The following is a 21,754-nucleotide window of genomic DNA, read 5'->3' on the forward strand; positions in this document are numbered from 1 at the left end:
TTGTTGGGGGTTTTTAATTACTACAGTAACAATGTCTCTGTAAAGAGCGCAGTATGTTGAAATAACCTTCAATTCATTGTCGCAGCATATGAAACTAATTTATATGGAAGAAACAATGTGCCTCAGCAGCTTGAATGAGCTCATGTGATTTTTAGAGTTAACTTTGTTAGCATTACATGAGATGGTCTGTCACTGTTAAACTTGAAAGAAAATGAAATGCTAAGGAAAGTGCACCTTTCTGTGCTCATTCTGGTAACCTTAGGCATTGGCTAAGGTTCAGTGCCAACATGTGGAAGTATAATTCTAGCAATTAGCTGAAATACAGCTCTGTTTCAGACCTTCATTTGAAAACTGAAGGTCTGGTTATATGTGAAAATGTTTCTATTTCTGAAGGAAGTGAATTTGGGTTTCTAATAAAAGTAAAATGTTTAATCCCTTGAGTCAGTTGGTATAGCTTAATAAAACCATACACTGAAGCAGACAGTATTTCATACGCACTCTGTAGATTTAGAGTTACAACATGAGCTCTGCTAGTCTAATGAATTGATGGAGGATATTTCTAATTTTTTTTCTGTGTTTATAACAAATAGTGTTCCCTGGATGTGTGAGCAACTGTGGTAGCGTTGTTGGGCTCCAGTGTGAATGAAGGAGTAACATTGGGGAATAGTGTGGTGGAAGCATTTGTGTGCTCTGGTGATGCTGTCTCCTTCTTGCACCATGTTTTCTCACTGGGTTTGGAGACAGAGGGCACGGCTACAGTTTGTTGCTGGGTCTAGCTGTTCTCAGATGTGCGTATCTTATCCTCAGGGCTGTGTCCAGAGCTCCAGGTGTGGCATCATGATGCTGTTGGGAATGCTCTGGTGTGGATTGCCTTATCTCATCCTAGAGTTGGTGTGGACCAAGGGTGGTGCTTGGTGCCATTCTGAGCCCTTAGAGCTGTGGCTGCCTTTAGGATGTGTGCAAGCATCTGTTACCGAGATACACTAGTCCTTTCGCTTAACTAGGTAAGTTGAACAGAAACAGCCGCCCGCAGCAGGGGCTGTAATCGCGACACGTGTCAAGGCCGTGCCTGGAGAGCGCATGCACAGTGCCACGCTCGCTGCTGTCGCGAGATTCGGTACTGCAGCTCGGTCTCCGCCCATGCGAGGTGTGGCGCCAGTATCTGCTCACTGCTGCCGCCTGGCGAAAGAAACGAGGTACTGCAGTAGGCTCCGCGCTGACGGTAACGGTAACACTATGCTGCCGTGCCTACGAGGTGATGCCTCCCGCTGGTGAAACTCTGTTGTCGCCCCATGTACGCGCTACCGGAGAGCGCTCAGCGCGCTAAGCAAAGAACCGCGCCGGTGCTGCCCCTGGGCTGGAGCCTCCCTCCGGGTGCTGGCTGGTGCTGCCGCCTCGTGGCCGAAGTGCGATACTGTAGCGTCCGCTCCGCACAGGAGCGCAGCAGGGCCTGTGCTGCCGCAGCGTGACGGTCCTGGTTCCTAACAGGATTCTTCACCCTGCTGTCACTTTGCTGACACTGTCTGTTTTGCTCTTTATTCTGGTGATTGTATTGGTTATTAAAGTCTGAATTATTATTAAGCAATTGATTGACGTCCTCTGCTGAGTGCATATGTACGAGACGTTCCTACATCAGATTGAGCATTATGACTTTTGAGTGCCTATGGTCACGGGGTTGGAGCATGTGGAATAATTGGGGAAATTAGAGACTACCCCTTTCCTCCCTGTCCCCAAACCACGCTCTGTGCACGGTGTTTGCAGTTACCCGTGTCCGCGCTGCCCACGGCCGGGATACGTCCCCTGGGGGGGCGTGGCGTTGCAGAGGTGACGCCCCCGGGCGGGCGGTGGGGCGGACCAGGCCAGGCCATGTCGCGGGTGCTGGTGGTGGGCGCGGGGCTGACGGGCGGCGCCTGCGCAGCGCTGCTGCGGGGGGCGGCGCTGGGCCGCGTCGAGATCTGGGATAAGGCGAGGGGCGCAGGTCGGTCCGGTGGGCGGCGGGACACGGGGGGGGACGAGCTCGGCGTGACGTCGCGGTGTCTGACTGGCTGTCGCGCAGGGGGCCGCATGAGCACGAGCCGCGGCACGCGGGACGCTGCCTGCACCGCCGACCTGGGCGCGCAGTACATCACCCTCGAGGCGGAGCACGCGGAGCCGCGCCGCAGGTGAGACCCGGCTCGGGCTGCCTCCCACCGCACCCCGTCCGTCTCGAGTGCAAAGTGGGGTGGGGGAAGCGAGGGCCGGTACGCGGGGTCGGGCGGGTTCGGTGGCCAAGCGCCCTGCCCTGCTCGCAGGTGTCGCGACTCGACTGTTTTCACCTGTGGTGCAGATCTGCTCCGTGGGGAGCGCAAGTGCTGATGGTCCCTCTGCTTAAATTTAGAGCAGACTCTTTGCTTTCAAGAGCAAAGAGTTGTCTAAGCGTTGTGTTGGAAGGCTAGCTATGAAAGAAGCGTGAGGTCTCTGTCCCGGAGAGCAGCGGTGGCTGTCTGCGGTGATAGGGAAAGGTTGTATTGGCGGGGCATGCTTGTGCTCGCTGGGTGTGCAGGCTTGTTTGCCTCAAGCTGGGGCAGGGGATGAGTGATATAACAATGTTACAGTGTAAAACGTCAAAATTTTTGCGGAAATCGGGGAAAAAGAGGTGTGTTTCAGGTACCTGTATCCAGCTGCTGGAATATTCCTGCTTGCCATGGTGGCAGTGCGGTTTGTACTGATATTCAGTGCTTTAAGTACTTGTCGTTTGTGCTCCTGCCACAATTAGTCCTGAAACCTTCAGGTCGGACTGCTAACAGTTTCTGTTACAGGCATGGTAGGTAGTCTTGGTCTTGTGTAAAAGGTCAGCCCCTAATAAGATGGCAAGTTAGTTTGCTGTTTTATAGCTATGGTTCTTATTCTTGCATAGCCTGGCTTGAAATGCAGGTTGCATGGGGTCATTAAAAACTGTTCTCTAAATCTGAAAGTTAGGTTGTCCCTAAACTTAGTTGTGAAAAATAATGACAGCTGCTATGGGTTTACATGCAGTGTATCTTCATCTCTGTGTCGTTTGCTCCATTTAAGCTTCTACGAGGAACTTCTGTCTCACGGCATCTTGCAGCAGCTGACTGCACCCATTGAAGGAATGGTAGTGAAAAAAGGCTCGTGCAGTTATGTGGCACCCCAGGGGATCTCATCAGTTGTCAAGTATTATTTAAAGCAGTCAGGTAATTTTTTAGATGCCATTGTATGAAATGAAAGGTTTTAATGACTGGTTTTAATGGTATTCTTGAACATTCTCATTTGCGATTTAAATACAAAAACCAGTTCAAGTTCCTTCTTTGTTTATATATGTCTTGAATATGTTGCTGATATGGACAAACATGTCTGGGAGCTCTGTAAATTTCCAAGTCCTGCAAGCACTTCACTGACTTAGGCTGCACTGCTGGCATATAAGCATCTCTATACGAATTCTCTGTGGAATTCCCTGTTACATGTATTTAACTTATTCTTTTTCCAAGCAGGTGCAGATGTCTTTTATGAACAGCATGTAACTCACATCTCTCTCCGGGATGGGAAATGGGAAGTCTCCAGGAAAACGGGACCACCAGAATTATTTGATATAGTTATTCTCACAATGCCTGTTCCACAAATTCTTCACCTGCAAGGTGACATTGTAAACAGTAAGTTAATACCTCAGAATCACCGGTATCTAACCTAAAATGGCAATTGAGCATCTTGTATAGCAAAGAAGCACTTATCAGTCTCAGCCATCTGTCAATAGGGTGAATCTGAAAATGATAGGAGGTGGATAATTTCAAGGTTGTATATCTGGTGCATGAGTTTGATAGCAGAAATATCTAAATAGATGAGTCAGTTTTTAATCTAATCTTTAATTTTTTTACTTCTAAAACAGGACTTGTCTTTCTGTAACTTGAAAATATTTAGTAAATTGGACAAGGGCTTCAGCTAGTCTCCATGTGTTGCTTTCCTTGTCACTATCTCTTTGTTTACATGTTATGCTGATTTTCAGTGCTCCCTTTGGTATGTCTGCAGTAGGGGTGACCCAGAGAGTAAGACTTGAATAGCAGCTGTGCTGTAGGGAAAATTGTGAGGGCATTGTAGTGAATTAGCCTAAAAGCATATGAAATGCAGGGCAGTAAAAAGCTTGGATTGGAGCTCTTGGTCTCTAGTTTATAAGATGAAAGCCTCTCAGACCCTGTGGCTTGTTTGCTGTTTCTGACTGTCTCATGGGGGTTGTATTCCTCAGATGTGAGTAAATTTCAGTTATCCTTTGGTGATTTATTGGGGTGTATATATAACAGTGCCATGGAGGCTTAGAGCAGCTTATTGCTGAGAAAGAAGTGTCAGATCCGAGTATGTTTTACTAGCTTAAGTGTACTGCGACTAGCAGGGTCTATCTAAAGCTGCTTCATAGTAACCAGGACCTGTACCAGAGAAGAGGATGGAGGGGAAGAGAAGGATAGATGGTAGTCAGATGTTGAACCGTATGCAGCACAGTGTGTTATGGTAGCAAAGGGAAAATTGATGTCTAATTGTGGTAATGGAGAGAAGCATTTTCATTACAGCCTCATATTTTAAGCTTTGTGCCTAGATAGGTGAATATCCTGTAAAAACAGGACTTCTCTGCCATTCATTGTTTTCTAAGATCTCCCATTTTTCTTGTCCCTTTACCATGGAAAGTAACAATATCACCACTGAATTTTCTTGGTTGGTGAGTGTGCTCTTTCACTTCATACTCTGAATCATGTGAGCAGGGTAAATGTATAGGTACCCTTTCCATAATTACATATTTTTCCTTTTGATAGCCACGTGTGTACTGTTCCACTACATGAAGATACTGTAAATTAATGTTAAAAACATTGGTCAGTAACTGAAGCATGGTTTTGCAGGCATTGGAAACTAAGAGGAGTGTGGTGTATAACAACTACAATGGGTTGGGCCATTGCCCTGTTTGCAAGAGACATCAGCTCAGCGCAAATGGGAAACCTCAACAGCCCAAACTGTACAAGCACGTGGGGTCAGGTGTAATGAGGTGGCTGATTGCTCAGTGGTGTCATTACTGGGGTAAATGACTGAGGGAGTGGCTCTGTCCCGTCCTGTCCTTTCTAGCAGTGGTCAGTAGTGAATGTCCTGGGAACAGAAGAAAATGAGAGGTAGTGTAGTACTGTTTTCTCCAAGTCTTCCTGAGGTTCCTGTAGTATGCATCTCAAGGCCTTCCTCAGTCAGCTGACACCTTTGCAGATTATTTTACTTGGGCTGATTAAGTCCTTTCATGTTCAAGAAGTGGGCAGGTTCCCTTCAGAAGATGTAATTAAGGTGAACAGTTCATTTCACTTGCTCGTGGAGTGCTGGAACTAGCAGGTGCTTTTCATGACATACTTTTCTTCTGTATAATTTCAGGGTTAACTTTTATCTGAGGGAACTGAGCAAGTTTTATCTTTTCCTCCTCTCCTCCCATTTTCTCTCCCTCTTTCTGCCTGTACCGTGTGTGAGACTGGCTTCCAGATTCCCAGCCAATTGTTAATTCTTTATCTTGGGCAACAGGGCTGATTCCCCAGTCATCCTAAGGGACTCCTTACCATTGGAGCTATTGACTTCTGTACTACTGTTCCTTTGAGGGGAAAAAGGAGTGGGACAGTAGGTGAGGAGAAAACATGAGGAAGGTGTTTCAGAGCTTGAAAAGGGTATAGGTGTCTGGTCCTTTTTGACTTACACAGGGTCAGGGTACATCACTGTATCTCTAAATCTTAACCCTATATTAATTGCATGTTGAAGAGCTGAGTTTTGCTGACAGAGAACCGTGCTTTCACGGATCCACCTCTTTCAGAATTTAAGATTTCACATTGAGCTTAAGGTAATTAACTGTGGGCAGCTACTGAAAGGAATAGTTGTCCTCTCCCCTCCACAATGACACTGTCCTTTTGCCTGTTCTGTCAGCAGTACTGTGTGGGTACCACGCTGGGAGTCAGATGTGCGCCCTGTTTTGACCCAAAACCGACTCTGGTGCAGATGAAATGTTAGTTTTCACTTGGCTGTGCAAGCTGATCTGGCTCGTCAGGTGACTCCCTGGTTGGTAGTATTAGCCTGCACATATGCTGAGGCTGCTTCCTTGCTTTTAAAGCAATTTAGTCATCTGTATGCTCTGGTCTTCCAAATCCAGAGACAAAAATGGTGTTTCTAATAAAAAACATATTTGTGCATTCATTGTATACAAACTAGCAATTCCAGCTGCTCCTGGAAGGGGAGGTTCCTGCTCCTTGTTGCAGACTTCCCCCTTGCTGTCACTTCAGGGTGGGAGGAATCATTTCGCTGCTGTGCTCATGCTGCAGCTAAAATGAGGGATGTGCGGAGTTGCAGGAAGGGGAGGGCTTTCTCTGTCTGGCAACAGCAGCCTGTGTGGCTAGCTCAGAGGTCACGTGTAACTAGCCAGAGACTGTAGGCAAGGGGCTTAAAGTGAAGGAGGGGCAGGATTTAGGAGCACAGCTACCTTAATTGCTGATCTTGCAGGCCTTTATTATATAAAAGACAGATGCTGAAGCTAAATGAGGTGTGGCTTGGTGCCTTGTGGTAGTGTTAGTCTCTGTCACTGCTGTGGTTTGTGACGAGCAGCGTCAATGGAACAGGCTTTGTCTGTTTCCCCAGCAGTCTGTTTTTGACTGTGACGTCTTTACTACATGCCCTCCTTTACTTCAGTGTATCATCCTTACTTTGACAGCTTCTCAATTAGAGACAGCTAGTTTAAAGACATTCCATATCTGCCACAATTTTCCTCTGCTTTCCCTATCTGAGATTGTTCTCTGAGATGCATTTTCAGGTCAGTTTTGCTGCACACTAGAGATTGAACTATAAACTGTGGACCTGTGCCAGGTTCCATTTTAGCCACTTAGGTGTATAATTGGATCTATCAGTTCAACGCCAAATGAAGTTTTAAATGGATTATGATGAGGGATTGTTAGCGTTAATGTATAGATAAAGGCTGTAAAATAAGTGAAGGTGCAAAGGAACAGCTGTGTGGAGTAGGTGATGCTTTGATCCATTGGCTTTGGTATTTGTGCATAAAAGAACCTGAGTTGGAGAGTTCAAATGACTAGCCAGAAGTGGTAGTTCACCTCTTGCAGGAATTCACCATTTTCCTGTTTAAGCCTTCAGATTAATTCTGTCATACTGGTACTGGTCCCTCACTTGAGAATATTTAAATAGTTGAATATTTCTACGCAGTGGTCCCATAGATAATTGCCATAAACATGCAGTATGTTTCTTCAATAACAAACCAGTTTGGACACCTATGACTATGTTTTCAGAGATGTCTTCTGAAATTTAGGCTCCTATATTTGTAGTTAGATACTTCAAGAAAGGCATTAAAGCAATTGAGTTTTCTTAAGGTAGCTGTCTTTGGGTATGGTGGCTGATTTGTTCTTCCATTTGCAGATGCTAACTTGTATCTTTATTTCAGTGTCTTTAGGACATCTTACTATTGTGGCCAGTCTTTTTAGATTTATTTATCTTTATTCTTCTTTTTCAACCTGTATTCATTTCTTCTATAGCTGTTGTGCTCAAATAAACTCATCAGTTGCTGGAAGTCCTAAGCTTTGAAATATCTTAAACTAGTAAAGTTGTTGAACTGGTAGTCTGTGAAACAGGCTTTCTTAGGGTTCTTTGACACTGGTATCTGATGAAATTACCCTTCACTGGTTTGATTTGGTTGGTTTTCATTTAGAAATCATGTTTGCCCTGTGTTTACTTGAAGTTACAGCAGAATTACGAAACAAAATTAATAAAAAAAAAAATCTTTTTGAAATGGATTAATTTTCCACCACTTTCATTTCTTTAGGTGACATGCTGCATGTGAAGAGTTAGTAACTTTTAAAGCTTTTAAAATAGCAGAGTACGGGTATAGGATAGAGGCAGAAGGGGAGAAGGGTGAGGGTTAGCTCCTTGCAACATGTTTGGAACAGCAATAGGTGGCAGCAATCAAATGATGTTTAGGACATCTAGCTCGAATAAATAAATTAAATTTAGTGTACTTGTTTGTATTTAGTAGTAAGTATTGTGATTACACAGAAGGTAAAAGGAAAATGTTTGAGTTTTGTAATGCAAATTTGGTGTTGGGAAAGGAGTAGGTTTGCTTCAAAGTAGGATCTTTGCAAACGAAAGGACTAGATTTTGCTAATGTTCATCATCTAGTAGTATTTCAGACATACTGGACTGTTGGCTGCTGATGTTAGGAAAATCCTAGATTTATATACCAGATTCCTTATGATCACTAAACAGTGTATTTTCTGTGCATTTTGGAATCTGATTGACAAACTTTTTTTATTGGTTCTGTTTCTAGTATGACATTTGGCAACATGGCTAATAAAGATTGCAGCAATTTACAGTAGTTTTTATCTGTGTTCAGAATGTTTTCATTAAGTTGCTTTACTTGGAATTTAAAATTACCGTTCTCCATGTTTAATCTGCTAATGAAACAGAATGGCTTGGCTTCTGTTTCAAGCCTGACCTATTTTTTTTTCCATCTCTGTGAAAGTCCCACATGTTTGAAATAATGCAAGCTGACAAGAAGATACAAGCAAAGCAGGACTGTTATTTACATAGGGAGGCTTTATAATATGAATTAGGAAAGCACAACTGATAATTTTTCACAAGTCCCATGTTCTTCCTGAGTGTATGTGTTTGGTTTTGGATAGCATGATGACAAATTCTGAATTTTGTAGTTCCATTTCCAATCTTAACACGGCTTTTCCAGGCTTTGAGTTTGCTCTCATTACCTAACATATCTGAAACGTCTAGTGTAAGCATGTACACTGATTTGTTAGTTACTTATCAGACCTTAGGAGCTGAGGTCACACACTGCAAATATTTGTGATTTCTGGAAATAAGTTATTAGCTTTGCATTAGACTAGCTGTTGATATTAATGTGGTCTTTAAAAACCTGTCACTCATTTGTCATGGAAGCATCCTGGTACTGACTGAGGTTGTGATGTTGGAAGGATCTGTGTTGGTAAATTTGGGCAATACACTCTGGATTATCAGTGCTGCAGCAGAAACCTGGGTTGTCTTTCTTAGTAGTGAAACCCTCTGTCCGTGTTCCTGGGAGAGCTGTTACAGTTATGATGAGCTGTTCTCTGTTTTGCTTCTAGCTGTGAATTTCACCTGTGATTCAGTGAATGGCATCCTGTCCCTACCTTGCACTGCTGGTGTCTGCTCCACCTCTAACCTTCCACTGCGGTGTTTTGTACCTTCCTGTGAGTTGACTCGATGCACACATCCAGCAAGGATCTCTCTCTCTCTCCCTCTGTCTCTCTGGGGGTGTTTTTGCTCAGTCAAGCAGTTGGATTAGCTTGTGGAATGGTCTCGCAGGCATGAGAACGCAGGCAGAAAGGAGAGGGTGGAACTGCACATCTGGGAACAGGAGAGTCTAAGGAAGAAGAGCAGCACACACTTGTCTGTTCAGTTGCACTGAAACCACTATGTCAGTCTCTAAAGCAGCTGCAGTTGTTAACGTGTGAGAAGCATTCTGCAGCTAAGGTATAGCCTTCCTTCTAAGGAAGTATTTTTTCTAAATGGTTACTGGAGCTGGAATTGTAGAGAAAAAACGAAGTAGGCGTGTGTATTTGTGAAAGTGTGTTTGACTTATCCCATTTTGAGGCGTTTCTTTGTATCTAGAGTGCTTATAATAGACTTGTTCTGCAGTTGTTAGTTGAACACATTGAAAGCCTCTCAAAAATCAGGCTACCACACTGATTCCAGTGGCTCTCCTTGTCTGAGAAGTGTGAGGATTAAACCTGGTGTGTGTGAGCATAAGAAGTTTGAAAAGGAGCATGAAACAGAACGTTTATTATAAAAAGAGCTACTTTGCATTTTATTGTCAGTCGACTCTTCCTGCCCTTGGTGGAAAGCTGAAACTTTGATTTGACAGATCTCAGAGTAAAACAGAAGATATAAAGCAAGATACATTGCTGTTAAACTGAAGTATTCTGCCTTGTCTTAAGACTTGGAGGGAGTGTGGCAGCTGCTTCCCACTCCAGGGGGAACCTACATTAGATTTTTTGGCCAGACCAGGATGACCTTAAAAAGAAACCTTGTAGATGGGGGGGGTCTTCTCTCTATCACAGCCTCTATTTAATTTTTTTTCCTTTTCTGTGCCTAGTGATGTTGCAGAAATGTTTCTTCCAGCAGTCCCTATTACTTGTGCTACCCTATCTCCAGCAAGTGGGACTACAATAATGCAGCTCCCTCGTCCCCTTCCCCCCAAAATGCGAGGGAGTTATTTTTAGCAGGATCAGTGGTGTGATAATCGGTTCACCATGTGGCCCACAGACATAGTGGCACATTACACATTGTTATGCATTTTTCAGCAAGAGCAGGAGAGTAGCACAGGGACTGTGCAAGTGATCGAGCCATATGAGAGAAGAAATGCTCATGAATCTGTGGTTTGAATTCTAAACTTAGGTTTCCTGTGTAGTCCCAGGAGAGATTCAGAGCACCTGCACATTAAACTGGCAGAAGATTGTGCTGATTTAGCTAAACCAAGTTTTAAGAAACATTAACTTCTGATGTGTAAGGCAGTGCTGCTTTTCTGGGTTAACACGTTTAATTCAGCCTAATCTGGCTACCTGGGCATGCTTTTCTTCCTGTCCCTAGTGCCTGTGCTGGTTGGCAGAGTGCTTCAATATGAGGGGACTTGATCACAGAACTTTGATGCTTGTATTGTCTCATTATGTTATTCCAGTAGTGTGTCTCAAAATAGAGAATGGGACCACGGGAATATTGGATCAGCTAGACATGAGCCCATGTGTGTATGCACATGTTAGGTTTCTTTTCTAAATAATAAAGGTGATGGTATTTGAACACAGGACATACTTGGAACAGAACAAATAAATGTTCTAAAATTTACTTATCTCAACAATAAACACAGATACCTCTCAGTTTTTCCCAACAGCACAGTCTTTGGTACTGTCCAAGGACTGTATTTAGAGGGAGAAATCTTTCCAAAGCTGCTTTTTGCCATGAGTTGGGGGGTGGGGTGGTGTAAGTTCCCTGCCAAAAAATGTGACCAAACTGAGCAATTCTGAAACGTCTTTATTTGTGTCTCATGGGAAAAGCATTTAATGAGCTGATGGTTTCTGTGTTCTAAGAAGCTTGGATGTGCTACTAAAAACTTACTCTTCATTAAGTCTTAAGTCATTTGTATCAGACTTAAATTTTTAGATCCAGAATCTAAACTAGTTTTGATGGTTGATCTTGGGGAAACAATAATAATGTACATTTTGCTTCTCCCTTTGAGTAGAACTCTTTTTTGTTTTAACTTCTGCCCTTGTGTTTTGGTATGTTTTGGGTTTGTTGTTTTGTTTTTGGGGCAGGGAGAGAAGATGGGGAAAATGCATTTAGAAAAGCTCTTTGTCCTTTTCTGTTACCACACCTGCTCAGCATACTTGGGAAAGAAATGTGTGAAGGTGACCGTGGGTTAACTTTGACTTTATAGCCTTTGTTTTGATGTGAAATATGCAACTATTCTTTTCATAGAGTTCAAAACCTTTAAGAAATCTGGTGCAGGTTTGCACACAACTTCAACGTTTCATTGCTTGCTTTGGCATTTATTTTTTTTTAATTAGTGCTGCAATCAAACAGGCAGAGAGAAGTCTTCACTGAAATGCATTTTTTTGATGCTATGTTCTTATAGCTTAGGCAGTGCCCCTAGACTGGATGGGGTTTTGTGGATTTTTAGGGTTTTTTAATTGTTGCTGGCCACTGACATCACTGTAGTTGAGACTGTTCTTTATAAAGATTATCTTTACCTCCCATGGATACATATGCAAACTTGTAAGTTATTTTCGCAGTCCATGACTGGATTAGAGCAGGAAAAAGAAATTAATATTAATTTTAAACTTAACGAGATTTTGGCTCCATTTAGTCAAACATTAAATTTGCATTGAGTTTGCAGTCAGCTTTTCACATTTGGCATCATAACTTCCAAGAATATATGGTATGCTCTTGTATTAAAAAAACCCTCGACAATAATTTACCCTCAGGCACTTTTTGTAGAAACTAAGTTCTGTTTCTTTTCATGTGCCCCCAGGTGAGATGATGTAGATAGTAAAGGTTTTTACTTTGCAAAAGCATTGCAATGCACATTTTCAGCCTTAAAGGTGTCAGATGTGTCAGCTCACTGATGTAGCTGAAAACTAGCACTAGGAGAAAAATTCCACAGCTAAAAGAGTTTGTGTCAGCAGGTCAGTCGAGTTTAGTCTGTGGCTGTGAGGGCCTCTAAAGCTGAGCAAACCTGAGAGATGTGAACACCCTTCTATTTAGCAATTTGCGGTTGCATCAGTTGAAGCTGACTGTGAAATGCAGGATACAGGCATGTTTCCTTTGTCCCCTCTCTTTTTGCCTGTTCTTTGTTCATTACCAGCTTAAAATCTGGGTCAGATCCTTAATCCTCTTCCCTGCGTGGCCAGCAAGCAACTGTGTCAACCCAACTGAAATTAGGCTGGGGGGTGTAGTAGCAGAAAAGACCAGACAGCACTGGCAGTGGCTTATGTTGTCAGAGAAGCTGAGAACAGTTGCCCTTTTCTTTCATAATTTCCATCCAGGATATTATCGTAGCTTGTTAGTATTTTAGCTGTGTGGTGTTTTGGAGTTACCTGCATTGCCTTAGAATTGCATTTGCTGCGGTTGCATTTACTGTGGGTGCCTTGCTCTTCCTTAGGATTTGAGTTCCCTGCTAGGTTAACTGTTGTTTCCAGTATTTTGTAACATGAGTTGTCTTTAAAAAGTTGGTGCATGTTGGTGGTATGTTTGACAGAATAAACCTTGTTCCAAGACTTGTAATCATAAGACCCACTCTGCTGTTCCGACCCACGTGGGTTTCCTGAGAGCTAGCAGATGACCAGGGGTGTTCACTTGTGCCTAGATAAGATGATCAAGAGCAGAGGTTAAAGTCTGTGAACGAGCATGCTGTATCAAATGGTGTGCCTTAAGTTCTTGTGTTTGTCATATACCTTAACAATGTGTTTGAAAACCATAAATGTTGCCTGAGCTTTATAATAAACATCACATGTGAGACTTCCCAAAGATCTTTGGGTCTTAAGTAAATTAATCTGAATTTCTGTTTTCCTTTGCAGCAGTTTTACTATCTGCCATCAGTTCTTCATCTCCTGGTTTTTTGAGGGGTTGAATTTTTTTCACATGGGGTTTGCAGAACGGCTCTAAGTACGGCTTAATTTTTTATTATTGTTGAGTTTTGTGGTGTTATTTTTTTTGTGTGTGTGAGTTGTGTTTTTTTGTTCTTTTGTTTTGTTTTGTTTTTTAAATTCATATAGCTTGTAATGCCTGGACTGCATACTGAAAATATAGCAGTTGAATATAATAAACTTCAAAAATACCCTGTTTGCCCCAAGGATGAGTTAAGCTTTACTTTTGTACCTTATTTTATTGAAATGAAGTTTTAATCTTTGAAATGCTGAGTTATCTCACGACAGATGAGAGAAAAAAGATTTAAAACACTAGTTAGTAGCTTACTAGCAGTTGTCTGGTGAGTCATTGTGTTTGGATTTCACTGATCAGGATTTGCTGTTAGGGTGATTAGGGAGGGCTTGAATGTTTGTTGTGTTTCAGGAAGCATCATGTGTGTAGATGGTTTTCCCATTCTAGTGCAAACAGAGTAAGCAGGCAGTCTTGCAGTCCCAGAGATTATTTAATTTAGGAAATGGAATGGGCTAGGTGAGAAAAGAAGATATGATTGGTTGACTTCATTAACTGAGTTGATAAAGCACCCTATATTATAGCAATGGTCTCGCTGCAAATTATTAAAGATGTAAAGAACTCACTGCCTTATTTAAAGGGATCAAAGCTGTCCTTTCACTTTATTTATTTAAAAGAATAAGGGACAGGCCAATAGTAGCTTCCAAGTCTATTTCCAAAAGTAATGCTTTGAAAATACAACTGGACTGATATGTGGATGATTGGTGCTCCTCTGTGAAGACAGGTACAAGAGGATAAGTATATACCTCTATGTAAAGGATAAGTATATACCTCTATGTAAAGGATTACTTGATCTCTGCTCATTGGGGTTTATAGTTGAAGTGAAACAGGGTAGCTGCTTGTGGAAATCTTAGCAAAGTAAATTTTAATTAATTTCGCTATGTGCAGTTAGCAAGTGGTTTAAGCATCTTGCAGACAGTAGGTGACTGCAGAACAAGAAAGTGTTGTATGACTTGGTAAAGCATAAAAGAAATAGATCTGCTGACTGTTTGCATATCCTTTTCTCACCAGCACAGTAGAAAGTGTATTTTGGAACATTGATCAAACCCCATTTCATCCATTCTGATTAAGGCATGCTTGTTGCAAGCAAGTTTGAAACCAACTTTGGCATTTTATAATGTGTTACGCTCAAAGGCAAATTAGAAACAGGAAAAAAATAACTTTGAAACTTGTTTTTGAAATAGCTGAACTACTTTCAGAATTTAGAATGCCTAGCTCAATTGAAAAGGTTGGTTGTTTCTGTAAGACAGAATCGCCTGAGTAAAAGCTTAATATTCTACTCTGAAGGAAATGCTATGTAGTTCTTATGCAAACATGAAAGTTGCCTCAAATTTGGGTTTTGAATATTTTTAGTTTATCTGCAAAGGATCACTGGAAGAATTAAATACTGACTGATTTGAGATTCCTAGGGTTTCAGTGTCTTTTCCCATACTTGTATTTCAGCTTATGTAAATTTACCAAGTAAATCCTTGCTTAAACTTCAGAAATACAATTTTCTGGTAACTTTTAGTATTCTGTATGTCAATATTGCCTTGCATTTACAGAGGGCTATTGTCTCTTTGTGGTACGGTGTGGAAACTTGAACTTTTTAAAGTATCTCATGTTTGAAAAGAAAATTTCTCCTGGGTATAAGAATTAACATTTCTAAATCTCTGTATTGTTAGCACTTTATAGGCACTTATATAGCACTCCCCAATCGTATTTATAAGGCATCACATAACAGATACCTTTACATGTCAGTGTAAGTCTGTTTGAATCATGCTTGTGCTACAGTACCCTGGCATGGTTAGCATCTGTAAGGTTGGGAAAAGGTAGACTAATAAATTATGTATTTGTGGTGCTGTCAAAATGCTTCCAGGAAGGCATTTTAGTCTTAATTTGTGTACTGCTTAAAACGCTGTGGAAGGTCATAATTTTAGCAAGCAAAGGAGATAGCACTTTTTAAACTTCAGTACCTCAAAGTTTTTACCCCTTCGTTCTTTAGAAGCATGTGTTTTTTCTAGCTCTTTCCTCTCTGATGGTAACTCACAATGCCATGTTTTCTGCTTTGGATACAGTGGAAAAAGTAGAAGCACCATCAGGTATTTGGAAAATGGCTGTAACACATTTGTTTTTGTGGTTTTTTTTTTTTTTGTTTGTTTGTTTGGTGGTTGTTTCGTTTTTGTTTTTTAAACACATAGGAGGTGGTAAAATGCTGTTGTAATCCCATGGGAAAGATGTCTGGTAGCTCCTTGTGAACAGCTTCAGTTTGAGGTTTGTTAAAGTAGCCTAGGGTTTTGGAACTCATCTAAGCAGAAATTTTGGGTGGCTTGCTGGCCTGAGCTGGGTTTTGTATTGATACCAATTTTAGGGGCTTTGGCTTTGTATGTTTTAAACCCTCATGAATATGCTGGTAATAAAACTGCTGCTGATATGCATGTGCTTATAGGCAATGAGATGCATAATTGGTTTCTTTTAAATTCATGTTTGTTCTTTTCTGCCATTTGCCTTTATCCATAAATGTTACCTCCCTATTTAATTTTTTTATTTGATGTCACCCTGGCAGTACTTGTGTTTTGCTATAAAGTCAAATGCCAAGATACAGTTTGTGGGGTTTAAGGTCCAATTTTCAGTGAGTACCTGCATTTTCTTTTTTAATGGGATTTGGAGGGAGATAAGTCTGGGAAGCAGTCTTTGTCCGATTTAGATGTTAGAATCGATAGTCACCATTAATAGTTGAAAAAGGTATGAACAGTTTTCCAGTCAATGGTTTGTTGTGGCAGGAGGATGGGGGAATTTGACTTTTCAATACAGCATTTGGTATGAGGTAGTAATGGCAGGGATTTTATTTTGTTTTAACTTTTTTTAATTCCGTCTTGTTTTGTGTGGATTTTTTTTTTTTTTTTAATCCCCTTGTTGGTTGCAGCTGAACTGTCAAGAACTTTTACAGAACCAGTTTCTTTTTTCCACTGTTACATTTTGAGCATTAATACTTTATAGCAGTAATAACCTTACAAGTAAAAGAAGAGACTGGGTAACCAGGTTTTTAAGTTGTGTGTTTGATAGCATGTCTAAATCCTTTGAAAAGTCTGAGATGAGACACAGGATGTAAAATAAAACAATGTGTGAAAAAACAAAAGAAATAAAATGGGTAAGACATCCAGAACGTGTGATATGGTTGAAGCCACATGAAACAATGTACTGATTGTGGGTGAAGTGTTAAAATGTACACAGCTTTATTTTTTTTTCCATTTCTTGCTCTTTTCTGTTAGTGATTATATTTTAGATATATTTGTCTGTAAGTCAAGGAAGTTGCTTGAAAAACAAAAAAAAGCACTTATTAATGGAACAGTAGTCTTCATAGGTCCATGTTCTGACAACACTTGTTAACTCTGTAGTGTGAATGTGGTTTGTGTGCCAGTGCTGTTTGCAGCTTTGAGGAAAGCTTAACTTCTCTTTATTCGTATCTCAACCTGTGCAAGTAGAGGTTAATGCTTACCACACAGATAAACACAGAAGGTAGGATAGGAAGGTTCAATTAAGACTCAATTTTGAGACAAGAAAGCCTGTCTGGTGCTTTTCCGCTCTCTAGCTCTGCAGACAAACTCAGTTATAGATGGTAATGAGCATGGAGATGCAGCATAATGTTTAGTAAAAAATACAGTGTTTTCTAAATATATTTGTATTAATCTTTCCCCTGTATAATGCTGTGACTGTTGTCAGACTCGAGGTGTTTTACGCTACCTCTCTCACATATTTGAATAATCTGACTTTTTAGGCTTGCCTGTTTGTGTTCTCAGTATTAATTTTTCCATCACTAGACTGCAGCATTTATGAAGTGTTGCTTTTATTGTTGCCCCTTTTATTGAGGGCAACCTTAATAGTAGGTGAGATACAAAAGGATAGAAGGAAACTTGACATGATGGTAACACATAGCTTTATATGTCTGCATATTACGTAATATTAGCCAAAGAAAGAAAACTGCGCACAGGAGAGATAGTTGCATAACTCAGAATTGAAAATTAAATAGATTGAAAGGAATTATGTGACTTCCCCTTTGTCATGTTTTAGATCACTAAAAGAACTCATGTTACAAGAGAGAAATGAGCTAGTTTATCTTTGTTGACCATGTTCGCTGTTCGTCTTCCTCTGTCACGAGAGTACCTATTTAAAAAAAAGGAAGGAAAAAGAAGAACATGGTTTCAGTAAAAGAAACCATTACCATGGCATGTCAGAGGCATATTTTGCAAAGTGTTACAAGGAATTAACAAAATGGTTTGTTGGGTTTCATAGTTTTTCTGCAGAGTGCTACACAGGGCATCATTAAGGTTTGTATCTGGTAGGTCGAACTACAAAAATTCTGAACCAGTTCTGGTTTAAATCTGGTATTAATTCACTTATTTTAACAAGCACAGTGGATTGATGCTTTTCTCTCTGCATCATCAGGTACGTGCTCTGAAAATCATTGAAGTACTAGATACTAAAACATCAGGCATCTATCACAGGTACCAGTTAACACCATTTCATAATTGTTTCAAGTGAGAAAATAAGAGGAAACCGAAGCATATCATTCTTGTTAAAATTGTGTGATGTACTCACCCTGCAGAACAACTAGAGAAATTATTCTGTTGTCAGTTTCTCTGCAAAGCTTAGTATGTGTGTGTTTGCAGGTCCTCACTCTTGCGTTGAGGTCTACTCCAGCACATCCTTCAGCAGGCACCAAAGGGAAGGATTGAAATTTCATCTAAGAGCATATGGTTTTAACATGTATCACAAATGTGACATTCATAGAGCTTTCTTGTGTACCAAACTCCCACTCGTTCACTTTGCAAGCAAACAAAAACTTCTAATACGGGCAGTCACATTTTTAAGAAGAACGGCAACGAAAAAAGTGCATGAAAGTACATGGAGCTTTATTGTGTCAAACTGAGGGTGCACATTACTTCACTAAGGTAAAGAAAATGAACTTTTATTAGTGGAAAAAACATGCCCTTCTTAAGTGACAGTATGCTGCTTTGCATTTTAGCAAGTAATTTCTGCTTGTGGAATAATGCTGTGTTTTCATCAGAAAATTCACTGATGACTGATATGGGAATGCTTAGAGAAGAAGGAAGAGTGATAGAGACTAGTCCAAACACAGATAATACAGTTTGTGTGTATGAACATAAAAAAAAATCTGTCCTTAAATTAACATATTGCTTGCTTGCATTTTCTGCTGCATGATGCAGCCTGGAGAAGAGAAGGCTGCATGGAGACCTCATAGCAGCCTTCCTGTGTCTGAAGGGGGCCTACAAGGATGCTGGGGGGGGACTCTTCATCAGGGACTGCAGTGACAGGACAGGGGGTGACGGGTTAAAACTTAAACAGGGGAAGTTTAGGTTGGATATAAGGAAGAAATTCTTTACTGAGAGGGTGGTGAGGCACTGGAATGGGTTGCCCAGGGAGGTTGTGAATGCTCCATCCTTGGCGGTGTTCAAGGCCAGGTTGGATGAGGCCTTGGGTGACATGGTTTAGTGTGGGGTGTCCCTGCCCATGGCAGGGGGGTTGGAACTAGATGATCTCAAGGTCCTTTCCAACCCTAACTATTCTATGATTCTATGTTTGACTTAAACACACTAATAAACTACAGCTTCTTTGTCTGATCACATCCAAGTGAGTAACAACATGTCTTGGCACTGCTAAAGCAAGTTTGTTTGGTTTTTTGTTTTGTTTTCGTGTTGTTGTTTTTTTTTTATGATTTCAAAACTATTTGATTTTCATGTTCCCATTTCAGCCGCCTTCAACATTTATGTCTGTGATGGATAGGATATAAAAAGGGAAGTACAAATATTTCAAATACAAGTGTTAGTCTTAAACCTGCTGGCATTTTTTTCATGATGACTGTTATGCAGTGTTGGATTGTAGTAACAGCACAGACTTTGTCCTGTACCTGTGTTCTCCTTGGAGTGTTCTTTCTATTTTAATTTAAAAATACAGGTATTTGCAGATTCATTAAATGCAAAAAAGAAATTGAATTCTCTTGGCTATGACCATCACAGTCATCTTTTTTTTTTCCTATGAATTTCTATTTTCCATTGACTGCTTCTCCATGCTTACAGGAAAACTAGAGTTTTCTAGAGGACCTTATCCTGATCTGATCAGCTCATGTAGAACAGGGTCATGATGTTGTTTCTATAAAGCTAGGGACTTTTCAGGATACATCCCCATGAAAACAAATGGAACTGCGGTCACATTCCAGACAGCAGATCTTTGCCACTTCCTGTGCAATATAGACTCTAAAAGAAGACAAAAGCCCTTGTTCTGCTGAGTCACACTCCAGAACAATAGACAGCTATAGAAAATTGGTACACTTTGTTTCCAGTTCCAGTTTTGACTTTGAAGTTCTCCACTGTACTTGCTTCTTGCTTCTCTCTTTTTTTGGTAGTGTGTTTTGGTTTGGTTTTTTTGTTTGTTTGGGGTTTTTTTAAATTTTTTTTTTTTTTTTTTTAATGGTAGTGTTGCAGTATTACTTAGCATGCATGTTCCTGCATGTATTTTCTCAGAACTCTGCTACTGTATTTCTCCCTTTTTGTTACAGCAATCCCATTGACTGTCAGCAGCCTGCAGGTTTTGTCTATTTCACATAAAGCTGCTTTATGAAAGAGGGAAGTGGAAGACAGTCATCAGCTTTCATGAGTCCAAAGCATATCCTCTCCCAAGGTGATGAGTAATAATAAATTGTTATTTTTGAGGTGCCTCATTCACTCTTTGATTGCTTTGAAATGCAGCTGACAACTCGTTGAAACATATTTGAGCAATGCAGGTTTACAGCCAATAGGATGTTATGGTAATAACAGGATATGATCTATGAAAAAGGCTGTATAACATAGATGTTATAATATGCCTGGAGCCATCATGAGCGAATGCCATTTGAATCTTTTGCAGTGCTGCTAGAAATTAGTTGTGAGAATGTCTAGCATTAAAGCCAGTGAAAATGACAGTAGGTTGGAAAAGTGTGTAAACGTGATATTGTGAAAAGGGATGGAAGTGAAGGAAGGGGAAAAGGAAGGACCCTGTAGGTGTCATCTCACTTTTGCACCAAATAATAGTGAGATAGGAGGACCTGCCATCTGTTAAAGCTGCAGAGTCCGAACTTTGGTTTTAGAGAGCAGTGCGCACTGATGCTAGCAACAGGATCACAGGCTTATGTGAAATCTGTGTGATGCTGTGATCAGTTAAATCCTTCTTCTGCAGAGTAACAGGGCTGCTGGTAGTGTGAAGAAAGTGCTTCTGCTGAATCACTTGAAATGGGGGGAGTGAGGGGAAGGAAATACATAGTGAAACAAAATCCTAGATTATGTTTTACACTCAGATGCTTAATCCAGTGTTTGCATGAAGTAAAGCAGATTGCAGATTATTCCCAGGGCAGATTTTAGTGGACTTTTGAAGGCTTTATCAATTTCTTTTTGAAACTTCTGGCACCTCTGTTTTTGTTACAGCAGCTTTATAATAGTATGTGTTTAGCTCTAGGAAAATCTATACTTTGAGAGTTTTTTTTTCCCCATTAAAATTATTGGTGGAGTTTAATAAGAGTTACTGCTAGCTTTCCATGATACTGATAGGCTAAGATGATTGAAACACTTGGAATCAGAAGAGAAGGTGTATTTGAGACTGCAGGAAAGAACTGGGATGTGTATTCCTGTGGGAAGGTATCTTGAGTCTCTTCCTTATGTCTTTGTCACCTCTTCACACTTTATAGCATGTCCTTCACTGAAAAAATGCACTGCCAGGTTTGGTACATCTTTAGCTGCAATTCAGATACATGTATTTGTTTTACTCAAAAAGTAATTTTAAACTGAATTGCCTTAATTGTACATGGAATGTTTGAGGTGAAATTGATAGGAGGCAATACTCACTGAGTATGAATTTCTGGGTTTAGGTAATTATCTTGGGGGAACTTTTGTAAATGTAAAAAATACAAAATTCAGGAACTGTCCACACACAAAAAAAAGTCCCAACAGAAAGAAAAAGAGGAAATAAATTGTGGAATCTCTGAACTCAGGAAAAGAAGGAAGAACTGAGCAGCAGTCAGCAGAAGAAATGCTGGTTATTAAAATTGATGGAAAATTTGAGCATCTGAAAAAACCCAGAAGGAGTTACCAGAACATGGTGGATATTTATATGAATATGCAGTAATGCCTGCTTTCTCAGAACTGTGATAAATCAGAGGTAAGAAAATCCTGTAAAAGTACATAGAAAAACTAAATTTACTTTAAAAATAGTACTGTGACAAGTTAATAATGAGCAAAAAAGAGGGTAACAGAATCTGACGGTTTGTTCAACTCATCCTGGTCAAAGCTGATAGCACAATTTCTGTTGACTCTTTAATCATTACTAGATTTTGCCTTGGTTGCATTCTTCAATCATATTGAGTACTGAAGGATGCAATTGCCTCTTTTATCTAAAAAAGCCAAAAATTAAGAAGATGAGTTTTGCAGAACTGCTGAGAACAGGAAAGGGATAAATCCAGCTCAAGGTGGGG

The 21,754-nt window shown here is 40.7% G+C and overlaps 1 protein-coding gene across 1 annotated transcript; it reads left to right on the forward strand.

The window, feature by feature from the left end:
* Positions 1-1,866: 1,866 nt before the first annotated feature.
* On the forward strand, positions 1,867-20,260 carry RNLS (renalase, FAD dependent amine oxidase; the record flags this gene model as incomplete). Its single annotated transcript, XM_080622000.1, has 5 exons — positions 1,867-1,978; positions 2,057-2,162; positions 3,052-3,194; positions 3,489-3,650; positions 19,811-20,260. The coding sequence occupies 5 exons, from the start codon at positions 1,867-1,869 to the stop codon at positions 19,870-19,872; spliced, it is 585 nt and encodes a 194-aa protein (XP_080478126.1). The 3' UTR covers positions 19,873-20,260.
* Between the last annotated feature and the right edge of the window lie 1,494 nt (positions 20,261-21,754).

This window comes from Psittacula echo, assembly GCF_963264785.1.
Source record: "Psittacula echo genome assembly, chromosome: 6".
Classification (NCBI taxonomy): Eukaryota; Metazoa; Chordata; class Aves; order Psittaciformes; family Psittacidae; genus Psittacula; species Psittacula echo.